Below are 17976 nucleotides of genomic sequence, written 5' to 3'. Positions count from 1 at the left end.
GGTGTTTGTCACAGGCGAGTGACAGGTGCGTCATGGCTTGGACATGGAAAGGACACGTCATAATAATAACTAACATACCAGCTGGAGCATCACGGAGACGCTTTCCAACGTCGGCTCTCGGATACGTTCGCCTCCATCCACCAGCCTCCGGTATCCCCGGGCGACAGACAGGAATATCGCGAAATATCATTCAGCGAAAGAATGATTATCATAATAATTATTCTCGCAATGTTCCTTGCATTTTTGATCCGGCGCCTCTCGTGTCGGGAGGACGTCCCAAAGCTCTTGGCGTGAATTTACCGTAGGATGGAGTGACTGTGATTCCGTCTGTGAGCGTGAGTGTGCGCGCGCACAGAGCAGTGTCCTACGAGTAACCATCAAGCCAACAAGTGATTTGTTTTATTTGGAGGATTGTGGACCAGAGCAGAGAGAGAGGGGGAGAGAGAGAGAGAAAAACTTGCTTCTCATTTCCAAAACGCCCTCGTTGAGAAGGTGCCCTTTGTACAGCTGACTCTCGAACGATGCCAATCCTTTACCCAATGGAGACTCTTCTTAATAAACCAGTTTGCTTTGAATCCTTGTTTGGGCTCAGAGAGAGAGAGAGAGAGAGAGTCAGAGGGCAGTGCCAATGTCAGTCAGTCGCTTTCCACACTGAACTGCCTCAAGACTTTTGATCCCCTGTGATTTCCTTATGCCCTGACCATCCATCTCTCTCTCTCTCTCTCATCGCCTCTCGGACTCCTAACGCAACGGACCCGAAGGCAATTTAACATTTAAGCTTAAAAGCAACTCGTGCCGAAATTTCTATGTGAATAGAAAAGTCAACTCCGCTAACATGGGGTGTGTGTTTGTGTGTGTGTGTGTGCGTGTGTGTGTTCTAGGGTGGAAGGGGTGGAGTGAGGGAGGAGGGGAATAAGGGCATGGAGTGATACAGCAGATTTTAAGAACACTCCATTATTACGCTCACAAAGCAGGAAGCGTCTAATCAAAAGCCAAATCGGGTTGGAATGTAAATTTTAATAACCCTGTGTGGATGGGGCGTTGTGTGTTAAGTAATCCCTATAGATAGCTGGACTTTAGAGGACGCTGGTGAGGAGTGAACCATGTGGGAGGTAGTTGAGTCCTTGCTTTCATTGTTCGTGTCGGTTGGTTTAATATTTGCTCTGTGCAATTTACTCCCTTCTGCCACCAGAAACCACGGGGCAGGTCTGTATCTGATTTTACTTGCAAACTCTGGCCGGCTCAACGCTTACGTCGAGCTGTCATGTCGCTTTGTTGCTGCTGATATTTTCCGGTTGCGGGGCGAAACGCGAGGCCAGTTAAGTAGGAACCCAGTTGTGAGTCGATTTGGCGGATTACTTTTCCAGGGGGTAATGATCCCTTCCAAAAATAATAATAATAATAATAATAATTTGGTCACTTCAATCCACGACTGTTTGTGGGGACGCTGCTGTGCGCAGTTGGCTGCCTCGATGCGCCCACAGAAACTCATTGAGGCGTCTTGTAGATGTAAATCGAACGCAAGGATTATTATATTGGTTGTATTTAACCCCTTCCTGCTGTTAAATTGACGCCGCGAAAGGATCAGAACAACAGAGCGAGCGAGTGAGCTGAAAGGGAGAGGCTTTTGAACATGGCTGGGGGGGGGGGGGGGGGGGGGCGGGGGGGGTTGATCCGATTTCCGGAGCCCCACCCCTCCCCTCAATCACTTTCACGCAGTCCGATGTTGTCGGTGTCTGCGTGTCACTCTCTCAAGAGACGTGCACAGAGAAGTCAGCTCGCCTGTGCTCGCGGCGTACAGCGGAGCACCTGTTCGTTTTAACCCTGTGAGTGACGAATCCACACTTTCTCTGTACAATAAGAGGGGAGAGCGCGGGTGTAAAAGAGAGGGGAAGAGAGTGGGAGAGGACAACGTGTGAAAGGAGAGAGAGAATGCGAGAGTGTAAGAGAGGGGTGAGAGGCACAACTGAATTTTTACTCTCAACTAGGTTAGACAGCAGTAATAATAATGATAATAATAATAATAATAATAACCCTCGCATTTGAGATAGCGCCGCATCACGTCGTCGAGACGTCTCCAAGAGCTTCACAGCGAAGTGAATTGATTGTGTATTTTGTGGGCGAAACTTGGCAGCTGACTGCGCCCGGCAGCGTCCCCGCAAACAGTCGCGGGGCTGAGTGACCAAACTATTGTTATTTCTGTGTACGTTACGTCGGTTGTGTCCCCTCCGTGGATTTCCGACGCGGGAAACGGGTGAAAACGTACGGCGCAAAAGTTTAGGGCAACTCTTTAAAAGTTCTTTTCTCTGCTGTGAGTGTTTCGGTGTCAAAAGTCGGTGTGTGTGTATGTGTGCGTGTGCGTGTGTGCGCGTAGGGCTGTGTGTGTTTGAGTGTGGGGGTGGGGTTGCTGTGTGTGTGCGTGTGTAGGGTTGTGTGTGTGGGGCAGGGGGAGTGTGTGTTGGGGAGGGGGTGCTGTGTGTGTGCGGGGGTGGGTGGGGGGGGAAGGAAGGAAATCGCTCGCTCCAAATTTTTTTCTTTGGAGACGCTACGCCTATCTTTCTCTCTCCCCCCACTTCCCCCCCCCCTCACCCCCATGTCTGTGCCTTGTTCACGTGAACGTTAACGATCCTGGCACTCTGTCGGGTGGTGGGTGGGTGGGTGGGTGGGGGTGTCCTCCTGTTCCTGGCCGACAATCCCCCGAGATCATTCCCCGGCAGCTTGTTGCGCCTTCGCTGTTGTCGCTCGTGCCCCCCCCCCCCCCCCACTGCACCATCGGCAGGCGGGCTGGGCTCTCAGCCACTTGCGCCCCGAAGCCTTGGAGCTCTCTCCCGGTCCCTCCTGCGCCTTGCCCCCTCCCCTCTCGGTGCGAGAGAGCGTTCCGCCCGCAAAACCATCTCTCCGTCGCATCCTGCGACACGTTTCGCCCACAGAGACGCCCGGTCACTCCACTTTGCCGCATGTCCGGTGAAGCACTTTGAGACGTCTCGACGACGTGAGAAGGAGCCGTAGTCAATTGCAGCAATTATTATTATTACTACTACTACTACTACTACTAGCTCGCGTCGAATTTAATTGAGCGATGACCCCTCTCTCCAACACACTTTCTCTCCTCTCTCCTACTCTTACATTCTCTCTCTCTCTCTCCGTCTCTCCTCTCTCACACACACACTCTCTCTCTTTCTCGCTGACACTCACTCACTCTCTCTCTCCATTCTCACACTCACTCTCTACTCTCTCGCTCACTCTCGCTCTCCTCACACGCTCTCGCGCTCTCTCTCTCTCTCCCCTATTGGGCACTCTCACTCTCTCTATCACTCTCACGCACTCTCCTCTCTCTCACATTCTCTCTCTCCCCACCCACTCCCCACTCCCCGCAGGAAGCATGGCCACTCAGCAAGAAAGCACCCCCTACACCTTGGGCAAGGGCAGGTCCATCGCGGTGCTGACCAGTGGCGGAGATGCCCAGGGTAAGAGGAGACCCTCCCCCCCCCCTCGCTCCCTGCCCCCCCTTGCTCCCCGCCCCCCCCCCTCGCTCCCCGCCCCCCCCCTCGCTCCCCGCCCCCCCTCGCTCCCCGCCCCCCCTCGCTCCGCCCGCCCCCCCCTCGCTCCCTGCCCCCCCCTCGCTCCTCGCTCCCCGACCCCCCTCCCCGCTCTCTGCCCCCCCCGCTCCCTGCCCCTCCATCCCCTCCCTCACTCCCCCTCTCCCTCCCTACCTTGCGCGTCCCCGACATCGTTTCCTCCCCAGTCCCCACCCCCACTCGCCTTCTCTCTCGCTCCATCCCTCTCATCCCTCCCTCCGTCGCCCCCCTCGCTCCGTCGCCCCCCTTCCCTCGCCCCCTCCCTCGCTGCGTTGACTATGACCGAGGGCTGTAGATACGGTCATTCCCGACGTTGAGGACAGTTTTCCCGCCTTTGCTCTTCCCTCTGCAGGGATGAACGCCGCGGTGCGAGCTGTAGTCCGAGTCGGAATCTACACCGGAGCCAACGTATTCTTCATCCACGAGGTGCGTGTGTATGCCCCAAACCCCCCGGCCCCCCCACCTGCCCTGCCCTGCAGGCTGCGGCCTGCTCCATCTCCCCCCACCCCGCCCCCCCCCTCCCCCCCGCCCTGCCTGGCTTGCCGTTGCCATGCCCTGTACCAAACGCAAAGGATTATCGGGGTAATTAGAATGATTCTTCCTTATTTTGGCAAACCGTGTTTCTCTTCCTGTCCCCCAGGGATACCAGGGGCTGGTGGACGGAGGCGAAAACATCCGAGAGGCAACCTGGGAAAGTGTCTCCATGATGCTCCAGTTGGTATGTTGACCCTTCCGCGTCCAAACCGTGTCCAAGCCGCGACCCACCTTCCGCGCACGCGCCCGTGTGACGCGCGAGGATTATCGTTGTCGCAATAATAATAATAATAATAGCCTTCGCGTTCGACGCAGCGCATCGTCGCGTCTTCGAGGCGTCTCCAAGCGCTGTAAAGTGCAGTGACTGTGCATTCTGCGGGCGAAACGCGGCACAGCGGCGTTCCCCCCCCCCCCACCACCCACCGACTCGATTTAGATCGAGTGACCAAATTATTATTATTATTATTATGGGTTAACAGAGGCACGTGCGTGGAGTGAGGAATGTTGCCTAAGGTTTTCGTCCGGCTCGGGAATCGAACCCCAGGCCCTCTGGCTTGTGCGGAGGGAGAGAGAGAGAGAGAGAGAGAGAGAGCTCTAACCGCTGAGCTACAGGACTCCACTGCCCTATACACATTGACCTCTCGCACTGCTCTTTCCACACTCTGACCTTTGCCGTTGACTCGGGTAATCACATCCCCAGGCGAGAGGAGGGTCAGGCGAAATGTCACGCGGCTAAAAAAAGACCCATCGGGACGCGCTCGCTTTAACGCACTCTAATTGCAATGTGACGAGAGGGGTTTAGTACAGGGATCGGTTTACCCACGAGCAGAAACGAGAGAGTGAGAGCGAGCGGAGACGGGGATTGGAATAGACTGTGACCTTTCCTTCGTTCATCCTCTGTCTCCCCCTTTTTTTTTTTTTTGCACGAGGAGGACTGAGCTGCTTCCAATCCTAATAATGATCCTTTTAAATAATGATTAAGGCGCTGTGTCAACTATGAGTATTAAATCATAAATCATCATCATAATTAAATAATAATTGAATAATAATAGTTAGATAATAATGATCAAATAATTATTATTAAATAAGTATTATATAATTCAAGATTTTTAAAATGATAATGAACTCTCTTGAATTCTGTACCTCTCTCTTTATATAACTTCCCCTCTCTCCCCCTCTTTCTCTGCCTCTCTTCCCCCCCCCACTCTCTCTCTCTCTCTCCCTCTGTCTTTATCTCTCACTGCTTCCCGCTCCCCTCTCCCCTCTCTCTCTCCCCCCCACACACCCTACTCCATCCTCTCTTCCCCTCTCTCACTTTACCTCTCTTTCCACTCCCGTTGCCCCCTTCTGTCTGTCTGTCTCTCTCTCTCTGCTTCCCCTTTCCCCCCTCTCTCTCTCTCTCTCCCCCTCTCTCTCTCTCTCTTTTCTCGCCCCCTCCCTCTCTCCCCTCCCCTTCCCCCTCCAGGGTGGCACCGTGATTGGCAGTGCCCGCTGCAAGGATTTCCAGACTCGGGAAGGGCGGATGAAGGGAGCCTACAACCTGGTGAAACGGGGCATCACTAACCTGTGTGTGATCGGTGGGGACGGAAGCCTGACCGGAGCCAACCAATTCCGCACAGAATGGAGCGGACTGTTAGCCGACCTGGTCAAACAGGGTGAGTGACGGGCAGAGGGATAGACGACGACAACTTGCACTTATATTACGTCCTCCGCGTGGGGCGATAGCGTCCCGGGGAGAGCTTGACTGACAGTGAGCGAGTGACTGAGCGTGTGAGTGTGTGAGCGAGTGAGTGTATGAGTGAGCGAATGTGTGAGTGAGCGAGTGAGTGTGTGAACGAGTGAGTGTGTGAGTGAGCGAGTGTGTGAGCAAATGTGTGAGTGTGTGAGCGAGTGAGTGAGCGAGTGAGTATGTGAGTGAGCGAATGTGTGAGCGAGTGAGTGAATGTGTGAGCGAGTGTGTGAGCGAGTGAGTGTGTGAGCGAGTGAGTGTGCGAGCGAGTGAGTGTGCGAGCGAGCGAGCAAGCGCGCTGAAGGGAGGGAAGGAGAGGTTGGACGGCGAACGTTGACGCTGGGACCTGCTCTCACCCCTCACCTCCTCGCTCGCTGTTTACAGGGAAGATCTCCATGGACGAAGCCAAGAAGTCGGGGCACCTGAACATCGTGGGGATGGTGGGCTCCATCGACAATGATTTCTGTGGCACCGACATGACCATCGGCACCGACTCAGCTCTGCACCGCATCATGGAGGTGGTGGACGCCATCACCACCACGGCCCAGAGGTCAGACCCCGACACCGACCAGATAATCCGTAACATCCGCAGCCAGAGAGAGCCCCGGTGTCGGCCCATTCCCTCCCCCGTTACTTTGCTGTCAATTAATAGGGGTTCCCGGAGCTCGGTGGTGAGAGTTCTCGCCTCGCAAGCGAGAGGAACCTGGGTTCGATTCCCGGGGGTCGGGTCAGGGCGAAATGTTGGGCAAGTTTCGTTACTCCCCCCCCCTCTGTTTACCCAGCAGTAAGCTATGAACCCGGTTGTTAGTCGATTGGCGGATCGCTTTTCCCAGCGTAATAATCCCTCCAAAATAAATAATAATAACAATTGGGTCACTCAATCCACGGCTGTTTGTGGGGGTGGGACGACGACGCTGCTGTGCGCGATTGTCTGCCGCGTTTCGCCCACAAACTATACGGCCCATTCACTTTATGGTGCATTCTGCGAAGCGCTTTGAGACGTCTCGAAGGTGTGATGAGGCGCTGTGTCAAATGCAAAGATTATTATTAATATCACTTGAGTGAGTGAGTGATTGATTGATTTCTCACCATCAGTGACCGAGCTTTCAGTTATTCTCCATCCCTCTCTGGATCTCCATCCCGGATTCCCTCTTCCTCCCCCGTCCCCATTCAAGGTCCATCTCAAGACCGATCTTTCGGTCATCTCTCTCTCTCTCTCTCTCTCTCACTCCATCACTGTCTGTCTCTCAGTCTCACTCACACCCTCTCTCTCTCTCTCTTTGCCGTGTGTTACAGTCACCAGAGAACCTTTGTGCTGGAGGTGATGGGACGTTACTGTGGGTAAGTCAGGCTCACATTCGCCCACAGAATGCACAGTCACTACACTTTACAGTATATTCTGTGAAGCGCTTTGAGACGTGATAGGGCGCTGTATCAATTGCAAGGATTATTATCATTCACACGATGGAGGGCTGCGGAGTGAAGATACTCTCTGTGTGCAGTGACCTATCCTCTCTTCCCTCCTCTCTCCACTCTCTCTCTCTCTCTCCCTTCCTCTCTCCTCCCTCTCTCCTTCCTCCCCCCTCCCTGTCCCCTTTTCTCTCTCCTCTCTTCCCCGCAGGTACCTAGCTCTGGTGACGGGGTTGGCTTGTGGCGCTGACTGGGTCTTTATCCCCGAATCTCCACCAGTAAACAACTGGGAGGACATCCTGTGTCACCGTCTGAATGAGGTGAGACCCCTGGACCCCTACCATGAGGGTAGTGTAGTGGTCGAGCTACAGATCAGCCATGATCTTATAGAATGGCGGACGGGATCGAGGGGCTGAATGGCCTCCTCCTGTTTCTTATGTTCCTGTTTACAGTGCGGGGAGAGACGTGATAAGGCGCTTTATCAAATGCAAGGATTATTATTATTATTGTTAATGGCGGAGCAGGCTCGAGGGGCTGAATGGCCTCCTCCTGTTCCTATGGTGTGCCGGGGCCTGACGGAGGAGAGCGAGTGGGAGAGGACGTGACGTGTGCGTCTGTTTTCAGAGCAGGCTTCGAGGCTCCAGACTCAACATCATCATCGTGGCTGAGGGGGCGATAGACAGATCGGGTAACCCCATCTCGTCGGACTATGTGAAGGACGTAAGTGAGACATCCGGTTCCTGATCCCTCTCAACGTTTCAGAAGCCCCGTAGCTCGGTGGTTAGAGCCCTCTCGCCTCGCACGCGAGAGGACCCGGGTTCGATTCCCGGATGGGTCAGGTCAGGGCGAAACTTTGGGCGAGTGTCCTTACTCCACACACACACGCCTCTGTTTTCCCAGCAGTAAGTAGGAACCCGGTTGTTAGTCGATTGGCGGATGGCTTTTCCGGGGGTGATAATCCCTTCAAAAAATAATAATTTGGTCTCAATGTGGGGGACGCTGCTGCGCGCAATCGGCTGCCGCGTTTCGCCCACAAAAATACGCAGTCACTACACTTTACGGTGTGTCCCGTGACCCGCTTTGAGTCGTCTCGACGACGTGATAAGGCGCTGTGTCAAATGCAAGGAATATTTTCATTATTACGGTTGTGTTTCCCGGCATTGTCGGAGGAGCCAAACTCGACAAAAATAATCTCTGTGGAGCTCTTTGAGACGTTGCGATGGGATAACGCACGGTTTATCATCATTATTATTGCCCCACACTTTACCTCTAGATAAAAGTGAGAGATTGTGACCTTCTAAAACCCTTACAACCCACCCCCTCCGCTCGGCGGGCTCTGGCCTGCTCCGCAACCCCCACCTCGCCCGCCCCACCATCGACGGTTGGCCCTTCAGCCTTCCTGCCCCTACCCCTCCATCCAGGAGCCCTTCTGCCTCACCGCCCACACCCCCCTCCCGTTCCTTGCCTCCTTCAAGGCCCCTCTCGAGACCCTCCTCTTTGACCGTGCCTTCGATCACCCCCCACCACCCCTTACCCCCACTGCCCTGGACCCTTCCCGGCTGGGGTGCAAACCCTCGACTGTTCAGCGCCTCAGGACATCCTCGCATTGTGATAAGCCAAAGACCCCGATGTTGGGTGTAAACAGACCCTGGTCTCCTCCGCAGCTGGTGACAAAGCGTCTGGGCTTCGACACGAGGGTCACTATTTTGGGTCACGTCCAGAGAGGTGGGACACCCTCTGCCTTCGATCGGATTCTGGTAAGGAGATGGGCGAGGGGTGGTGGGCAGAGGGGTGAGGGGTGGTGGGCAGAGGGGGGATTTGGTGGGGGGGAAAGGGGGGGTGCAGCGATTGGGGGAGGGTGATGTCCGCTGCTTGTTACTCCACACTGTGAATCCCAACTTCTCTGTCAGTCTCTCTCCTAAGCGCTTCGAGCTGCCGCCCAGCGCCATGGCCGTTGTGTAAGTGCAAGTTGTTGCTGTTGCTGGTGGCTCTGACCCTGTTCTGTGCCCCCTCCCCCCCCCCCACCCCCAGGGCAGTCGGATGGGGGTTGAAGCCGTCATGGCATTGCTGGACGCCAAGCCCGACACGCCCGCCTGTGTGGTCAGCCTCTCGGGGAACCAAGCCATCAGGCTCCCACTGATGGAGTGTGTGCAGATGGTGAGTGTCTCTGCGTTGGGCAGAGGGCTGAGGGGTGGTGGGCTGAGGGGTGGTGGACAGAGGGGTGAGGGGTGTATTGGTTAGTGCGCTTGCCTTGCGAGCGAAGGGACCCTTTTAACTTCGGTCGTTTCGCCCGCAAAACACACAGTCACTACACTTTACAGTGTATCCCGTGAAGCGCTTTGGGACGTCTCGAAGACGCGATCAGGCGCCGTGTCGAATGCGAGGGTTATTATTGAGGGTTGCGGGAAGAGGGGTGTGAAGGGGAGTCACAGTTGACATGGGAAGTGATCACCCACCCTCGATCGGCACAGGAAGTGATCACCCACCCTCGATCGGCACAGGAAGTGATCACCCACCCTCGATCGGCACAGGAAGTGATCACCCACCCTCGATCGGCACAGGAAATGACCCGCCTGAGCGCTAATGGTGGGAAATGCTTTATTGTTATAGACTAAGGACGTGACCAAAGCCATGCAGGAGAAACGCTTTGAAGACGCCACCAAACTGCGGGGAAGGTCTGTCCAGGGGGGCGGGGGGGGAGGGGAAATGGGTAGGGGGGACAGGGGGGGAAATGGGTAGGGAGGCGGAGGATGGGGGAGGGGAAATGGGTAGGGGGCGGTGGGGGTGGTGGGAAGGGGAAATGGTAGGGAGGCGTGTGTGGGGTGGGTGGGGGGGCCGGGGCGGGGCGGGTGGTGGTGGGTTGGCAGAGACTCTGTGACTCTACGGTTTTGTTGGATGGTGACAAGATCGAACCGCGTCGAATCCAGACCTCGTGAGCGTGTTCACTGGCTTGGCGTGTTCACTGACAGTCCGTGCGGTTTGTATGTTGCAGGAGTTTCGAGAGCAACTGGAATACGTATCGTTTGCTCTCACATCATGACCTGCCACCCACCAAGGTCTGCTGGGTGGGGGGCGTTGGGTGGTGTGGGGGGGGGGGGGCCGTGGGGGGTGCTGGGTGGTGTGGGGTGGGGGGGTGGGGGGGCGCTAGGTGGTGTGGGTGGGGGGGTGCTGGGTTGGGGTGGTGATGGAGGGAGCGATGTGGGAGAGGTGATGGGGGTGGGTGGGGGGGCTACAGGGTTGGGGGGAAGCAATGTGTGTGTGTCTGTCTCTCAGTGATGGTTGGGGTGGGGGTGATGTGTATGTCTGTTTCTCAGTGTGTGTGTACGTCTGTCTATGTATGTGTGTGTGTGTGTGTGTGTCTGTCTCTCGGTGATCAAGGGGGGAGATGGTCGGCGGGAGTAGGGTGGGTTGGGTGGGGGCAGCCTCTCTCACACATGTCCTCTCTCACACATGTCCTCTCTCACACATGTCCTCTCTCACACATGTCCTCTCTCACACATGTCCTCTCTCACACATGTCCTCTCTCTCACAGACTAACTTCAGCATTGCGGTGCTGAATGTGGGGGCTCCGGCGGCCGGGATGAACGCCGCAGTGCGATCGGCAGTGAGGGTGGGGCTGACCCAGGGCCACCATATGCTGGTGGTGCACGACGGCTTCGATGGCCTGGCAGAGGGCAAGGTGGGCACAGGCAGCCGTGGCACTGTGTGTGTGCATGTCAGTGTGTGTGTGCGCGTGTCACTCTCTCCCACTGTGTGTGTGTGTGTGTGTGTGTGTGTGTGTGGGTCACTGTTTGTGTGTGGGTCACTGTGTATGTGTCACTGCGCGTGTGTGTGTGTGTCACACTCTCGCTCTCTCCCACTCTATGTGCGCGTGTGTCTCTCTCTCTCTCCCACTGTGTGTGTGTGTGTATGTGTGCCACTGTGGGTAGCACTGTGTGTGTGTGTGTGTCTCTCTCTCTCTCTCTGTCACTCTATCTCTCCCACTATGTGTGTGTGTGACTTACACTGTGTATGTCTCTCTCTCACTGCCCCCCCCCACCCACCCACCACCCACTTCCCCCATTCTCGTCTCTCCGCAGATTAAAGAGTGTTCTTGGGCTGATGTGAGCGGTTGGACCAGTCTGGGGGGCTCACAGCTCGGGACAAAGCGGTGAGTTGGGGGGAGACTGAGCGGGTGTGGGGTGGGGGGGTGGGGGGGAGAAGCTCATTTTATCTGAACAATTCAGTGATTTCACCCCCACCTCTTTTTCTCTCTCGTTCGCGCTCTCTCTCTCTCTACTCCTCTCTCTCTTGCGCTCTTTCTTGCACCCGTTCTCTTTCACCGTCTCTCTCTCTCTCACACACACACACATACACACACACTCTCTCACACGCACTCTCTCACACTCTCTCCCAGGACTCTCCCAGGAAAGTACTATGAAGAGATCAGTGCAACCATCACTAAGTTTGGCATCCACGCTCTACTCATCATTGGTGGCTTTGAGGTTTGTTTCCGGGTCAACAACAACAACAACTTGCATTTACCCAGCGCCCCTCACGTAGGGTAGCGTCCCAGAGCGAGGGGGAGGTGACTGTAGCCAAGACCTGACGATGGGGAAGGAAGGAAGGAAGGAAGAGGGCGAGGTGGAGGGATAGAGGAAGAGAGCTCCAGAGCTTCGGGGCGTAGCGGCTGAAAGCGCGTCCATCGATGGTGGAACGGAGGGCGCGAGGGACGAGCAGGAGGTCCGGAGCCAGTCCAGCGGAGGTGGTGGGTTGAGGAGTGAGCAGGTCGGTGAGGGAGGGAGGTGCGAGGGAGTGAAGAAGAGTGTGAAGATCTTGAAATCGATCCTCTGGTCTCTCTCTCTCTCTCTCTCTCTCGCTGTCTCCAGTGCCTTAACTGCTCATTTCTCCCCCTGGGAAACTTGGAGTCAGGGGGTTTGACCCCCACGGCCAGGTGACCTCCGAAGTGAGGGTGTGAGCAGCTGACCCCCACCCCCACCACAACTGATGGACACTCTCTCTCTCTCTCTCTCTGTGCCAGGCGTTCATGGGTGGGTTGGAGATGGTGGAAGGCCGGGCCAAGTACGAGGAGCTGTGTATTCCCCTCATCATCATCCCAGCAACCGTCTCCAACAACGTCCCCGGCTCCGACTTCAGTGTGGGCGCTGACACAGCCCTCAACACCATCACCTCGGTCAGTGGGCTCCCTCTGTCTGCGTGTCTCTATCGCTAACTGTCTCTCTCTCTCTATATAACTTTGTCTGTGTGTGTCTCTCTCTCTCTCTCTGTGTGTCGCTCTCTGTATCGCTGTTTCTCTCACTCTCTCTGTCTCTTTATCACTGTCTCTCGCTCTCTCTCTATCGCTCTGACTCTTGCTATCACTCTGTCGCTTTCTTCATCGCTCTCTCTCTCCATCTCTCTCTCTCACTCTCTCTCGCTGTGTGTGTGTGTGTGAGTGACGGTGTTGCCTGTGTGACAGACGTGCGACAGGATTAAACAGTCGGCTGCGGGCACCAAGCGGCGGGTGTTCATCATCGAGACGATGGGCGGTTACTGTGGGTACCTGGCCACCTTGGCCGGCCTTGCGTCTGGGGCGGACGCTGCATATATCTACGAGGATAATTTCTCCATCCACGACCTGAAGGTGAGGAACAGATGGACAGAAACCCCACCCCCCCCCCACCCCCACGACAGCGAGACCAGTTCTCCACGGTAATGAGAGATTGACCCCCCTCATGCGGGGTTAGCTTAACAGTGGCGGAGAACGACACCGACCGGGGGGTGGTGGTCAGGGGGTAGAGGAGGTGACCGTAGGTCCTCAGGCTCGACCTGAACATGGGGAAGGAAGGGGGCGAGAGGGAGGGACAGTGGGCCAGAGTTTTGGGGAGTAGGGACGCTGATGGTGGAACGGAGGGCACGACGGACAAGCAGGAGGCCAGAGCCAGTCGAGTGGGGAGCGAGTGGGGGAGGTGGGGTGGGGTGTAAGCAGGTCGTGAAATCGGCCCGTTCAATGATAGGGAACCCGGCAAGAGCTGGTGTGATGGGGGGACGGAGTTTAGTGCGGGTGAGTGTGCGAGCCACGGAGTTTTGGATTCATCCGGGGAGACCGGAGAAGGGGGGGGGGGGTGGGTGGTGGCATTTGAGTATTGACGAACACCCAGTAACTCCAATCACTTACTCCAACCCCAAACAGATCAATGTGGAGCATTTGACGGAGAAAATGAAGACAACGGTCAAGAGAGGCTTAATCCTCAGGTATTTGACCGATTCCCGATGAGGGCTGACACTCTAGCGCAGGGCCAGGGGGGGTGGGGTGGGGGGGGGGAGCGAGAAGGTCTATCTGATCTCCTACAGTGTAGAGATATCTCAACGACGTGATGAGGAACTATATCAAATGCAAGGATTATTATTATTATTTATTATTATTATTATTACCGGACACTGATGCACAGATTGCTGCCGAGTCCCTGTTTGGGACAGAGTCTGACGCTGTTTCTCTCGTCCATTTGACAGGAACGAGAAGGCAAACGCTCACTATTCCACCGACTTCATCTACAACCTGTATTCGGAGGAGGGCAAAGGAGTGTTTGACTGCAGGAAGAATGTCCTGGGGCACATGCAGCAGGTAGGAGAGCTCGGGGACACTATATATAAATGCAAGTTGTTGTTGTTGTAGGAGTCCCTTCACCCCTGACTGACGCCCATTAATCCAGTTAATCCCAAACTCCGCCGCCCGCTGTACTCACCGGCAGTGAACTGAACTCCGTACCCTCATTGCGGAGTCCTGTAGGGTAGTGGTTAGAGAGAGGAGGAAGCGGGCAGGTTGATATGGCGTTAGCAGGTCACAGAGGTAGGGAGGAGCGAGGCCTTTGGAGGTAGAAAGTAACCCAACCCAACCCAACGCAATGGTCTCTGGTCCAACACGACTTGGCCTTGACAGGGAGAGAAGAGGGGCAAATGGAGAAGCGTTGTCTGTCTTAGGTTTGAGTGAGCGAACGAGCCATGATGTGCGTGTGTGTGTGTGCGTCAAAGGCAACTGGTTGTGACCTGTCCCCCCCCATCCCCCCATCCCCCTCTCTCTCTCTCTCTTTCCCTCTCTCTCTCCGGCCCACAGGGTGGAACACCGACTCCGTTCGATCGGAATTTCAGCACCAAGATGGGAGCCAAAGCCGTGCTGTGGCTGACGTCCACGCTCAAGACTTCGACCAGACACGGTGGGTGACGCTGGGCTTCGAGAGTCTCCCCGATAAGGCACTGCATCGGGTGCAAAGGAATACTGTCCGTAATAACCCTTTCCTTTGACGCAGACTCGCCTTGTCAAAGCGCTTCGCAGAATAGACCGTAAAGCGTAGTGACTGCGTATTTTGCGGGCCAAACGCGGCAGCCGATTGCGCACAGCAGCGTCCCCACAGACAGCCGTGGACTGTGTGACCAATTTATTATTATTATTTTTTTTTTTCGAAGGGATTATTATTTCAGGGGCTTGAGGCCGGGAGTAAATTTTCTGGCCCTTAGTTTGATTTTTCCAAGGAATTGTTAAGACTCTTCTCTCTCTCTCTCTCTCTCTCTCTCTCTCTCTCTTTCTCTCTCGTTCTCCTCTCCTCTCTCTTCTCCCGTTTCTCCTCGTCTCTCTGCGGATTTAACTCTTTGTTGTCCACAGGCCACATCTTCGCCAACACCCCCGACACGGCCTGTGTGCTGGGCATGAAGAAGAGGAGCGTGATTGTACAGCCCCTACAGGAGCTAAAGGCGCATGTGGACTTTGAGTGAGTCACTCGTGTGTGTCTGTATGTAGTACGTGTGTGAGAGAGCCGGGGATAGGGTGAGGGCAGGGGGGAAAGGGCTGAGGGCAGGGCGGGAGGATGAGCGTATGAGCGACAGATGGGGGTGGGAGTTGGGAGGGTGGGGGGGGGCGAGAGGGTGGGGGGAGAATGAGGGGTGAGAGGAGGGGAGCGAGAGAGCGGGGTTTGTGTGTAAGGGAGTTGGGGAGGAGGATGAGCATATGAGTGAGGGATGGTGGGGCGGGGGGGGAAATGGGAGGGCGAGAAGGTGGGGGCGAACACGAGGGGCGCGAGTGAGAGTGGGGCTGTGGGGGGGGAATACAGTTCCACAGCCACTCCCATGTTCCCCTCCTCTCTCCCCAGGCACCGCCTTCCCAAGGAGCAGTGGTGGTTGAGGCTGAGGCCAATCCTGAAGGTTTTGGCCAAGTATAAGGTCACCTCGGAGTTCTCGGAGAAGGCCCAGATGGAGCACGTGGTCCGCAAGAATTTGTGAGCGGAGCCCCGTTTGGGGGTCGAGTGGGGGGGGGGGGTGAGAAGCCCAGGGGAATGGGGAAAGGGGGAAGCCCAGGGGAGAGGGGGGGAAGCTGCCCCTTTCACCATGACGGTAGCTAACGGCCGGAGTAGGTTCAGACCATCACGTTGCGCTGTGTTGTGAGTGTGTAATGTCTCCTTCACAGGATGGGGGTTAGGGTTAGGGTCTCAAAGCACTTCACAGAATAGATAAAAGTGTATTTTCTGGGCGAAACCCCCCCTCCTCCCCAAATCCTTAGCTAAAGGCCACTTTTGGCCCAGTGCCTTGAGAGGTGTTTGAGGACGGGTTTGACTGTGTGTTATTAGGGGCTCAGCTATTCTGTGGTGTTCAGCCTTTAGAAGCTGCAGCTTCTTTGCGAGCGAGAGACAGAGAGTGACCGCGCGCGACTCTCACCGCTGAGAGTCTGACTGTGCTCCGAGCCGAGGGTAGTGTTTGCTGTGATTTCGATGCTCTGTATCTGCATGTTCCTCCGAGATCGGCCGCGGCTGCGGCCGTTCGAGTAAATAATAAACCGTTGCACTCCTCCTTTTGGCTCACGTTCTCCTTCTCTCTCTCTCTCTCACTTTCGCTCGCTCGCTCTCACTCGCTCTCGACCGATCCGCGCGTGGGACAGAGAGAGAGAGAGCAGATTCCCGCTCCATCCTCCCGCTCGGCTCCCGTTAACCCCGCAAAGCCAAAGCTCTAACGGGGAGGGTGGTCCTCGCTGGACAAACAGCGGGAAAGCTTAGCCAGACAGCAAAAATCAATGGTTTATAGCTGGTTAGACTCCAGCAGTTACCCCCAACGCACACTCTGGGCTCCCAACAACCCCCCCCACACCACCCCCCCACCTCCCCCACAAGCCTTGGCTCTTGCCAACCTACGCCTAATACTCTCTGGAATTAAGTAAGAGAGAGAGAGAGAGAGATGTGGAAGATGGGAAGCGGGGAATTCTCAGCTCGATTTGGAGCCTCAGTTAAGCAACAGTGACCCCCCCACATCCCCCCCACCCCCCCACCCCTCCCACCACAAAAAAAGGGAATGATGTAATGCCAACCAGTGGCCACCAGATGGAGCAAGAGTCACACCGTTTGTGTTTGGTCACAACAACAACAACAACAGCAACAAATTACATTAGAACATAACTCAGCGGTTCACGTTTGGAAGAAAAGGGGGTCATTTCCCCCCTCCCCCCCCACCCCTCCACGGTAGGGCAGAAATCCTTCTGCCCCCAAAGCCCCACTGCCCCATCACGAGTTGTGCTTCAACTGAGGGCGATATAGCCCAAGAATTGGTCTTTTTGGAGTGGATTTGGCAAAGATTTGGAGAGGTAATAATAATAATAATAATAATGATAATAATAATGATAATAATAATCCCGGCATTTGACACAGCGCCTGATCACGCCTTCGAGACGCCTCAAAGCGCTTCACGGGATACACTGTAAAGTGTAGTGACTGTGGATTTTGTGGGCGAATGTGAGCCTGACTTTACTGGCGTTTTGACTATTACAGTTCGCTGGGCTCGGGTTGGTGGGGGGAGGGAAGAGAAGGGAACAATTGCTGCCCCCCCACACCCCCCACACCCACACCCACACCCCGCACACTCATTGAATAGAGGGTGGGGTGGGGGGTGTTGGGTTGTCGGAGATGCCGTCCTTCCATTGAAACCTCACTCCCGGGTGTGTGTCCTGTTCAGGTGGACGTTAAAGATCACGTACCACCCGCCCCCACCCCCCCACCCCCCCCACCACCACCACCACCAGTACCCTTACGTCGTGAGCTGATAAAACACTTAACACTCGGGACGTAAGTGGGTGGGAGAGAGGGAGGGAGGGGTTGGTTTGTTCTGACTCGAGGCGAAAGAAGGGAGTCCTTTTACTCCAGAGTTAAAAAAAATCCCCCCCTCTCCCCCACCAACACCCATCTTACGTCACGAGTCGAAAAAGCACATGATCCCCCCCCCCACCCCCTTAAGTTGCCGTCACAGAGCATCGACTTAAATATCACAGATTTAGAAATAAAATGAAAGAATTTATGGTTTCGAAAACGTTTGCATTTACACAGGACAGTTTTGAGCAACTTTTTGGCACTTTATGTTTGTATTTAAAAAATATAGATGGGTGGTGGGTGGTGTGGGGGTGGGGGGGGGGGGGGGGAGAGTCTGTCAAGGCGTTGCTGAGACTAAGTTAAGGAACATTTACTTTTGAAGGAACCACAAATCTCTTCGCCCTTCAGTGAGGTTTGAGCTGGAATCCAAAACTCCAGAGGCACAGATGGGAAAGAGGGAGCAAAGGGGAGGGAGAGAGAGAGAGAAAAGAAGGGGAAAGAGAGAGAAAAGAAGGGGGAGGGAGAGAGAGAAAAGAGGGGGAGGGAGGGAGAAAGAAGGGGGAAGAGGGAGAGAAAATAGGGGGGAGAGAGAGATCGAAGGAAGGAGAGAGAGAAGAGAGAGATT

General features: G+C 55.4%; 1 protein-coding gene across 4 annotated transcripts; it reads left to right on the top strand.

The window, feature by feature from the left end:
• Window positions 1-688: 688 nt before the first annotated feature.
• On the top strand, window positions 689-16068 carry LOC103173554 (ATP-dependent 6-phosphofructokinase, muscle type-like). Of its 4 annotated transcripts, none has more exons than XM_042344367.1 (23): window positions 689-761; window positions 3378-3467; window positions 3931-4004; window positions 4219-4296; window positions 5578-5767; window positions 6226-6391; window positions 7138-7182; window positions 7463-7571; window positions 7876-7971; window positions 8916-9008; window positions 9283-9408; window positions 9862-9926; window positions 10244-10307; window positions 10784-10930; window positions 11331-11401; window positions 11648-11735; window positions 12272-12424; window positions 12710-12874; window positions 13424-13485; window positions 13744-13855; window positions 14345-14444; window positions 14891-14996; window positions 15375-16068. In XM_042344367.1, the coding sequence occupies exons 2-23, from the start codon at window positions 3383-3385 to the stop codon at window positions 15502-15504; spliced, it is 2325 nt and encodes a 774-aa protein (XP_042200301.1). In that variant the 5' UTR covers window positions 689-761; window positions 3378-3382; the 3' UTR covers window positions 15505-16068. The 4 variants fall into 4 exon arrangements, with proteins under 4 accessions (XP_042200301.1, XP_042200300.1, XP_042200302.1 ...); XM_042344366.1 differs by lacking the exon at window positions 689-761 and adding an exon at window positions 1013-1112; XM_042344368.1 differs by lacking the exon at window positions 689-761 and adding an exon at window positions 1151-1206.
• The last annotated feature ends 1908 nt before the right edge of the window (window positions 16069-17976 follow it).

Source organism: Callorhinchus milii, unplaced genomic scaffold (assembly GCF_018977255.1).
Source record: "Callorhinchus milii isolate IMCB2004 unplaced genomic scaffold, IMCB_Cmil_1.0 Scaffold27, whole genome shotgun sequence".
In the NCBI taxonomy this organism is placed as follows: domain Eukaryota; kingdom Metazoa; phylum Chordata; class Chondrichthyes; order Chimaeriformes; family Callorhinchidae; genus Callorhinchus; species Callorhinchus milii.
This window is presented reverse-complemented; position numbering and strand designations above follow the sequence as displayed.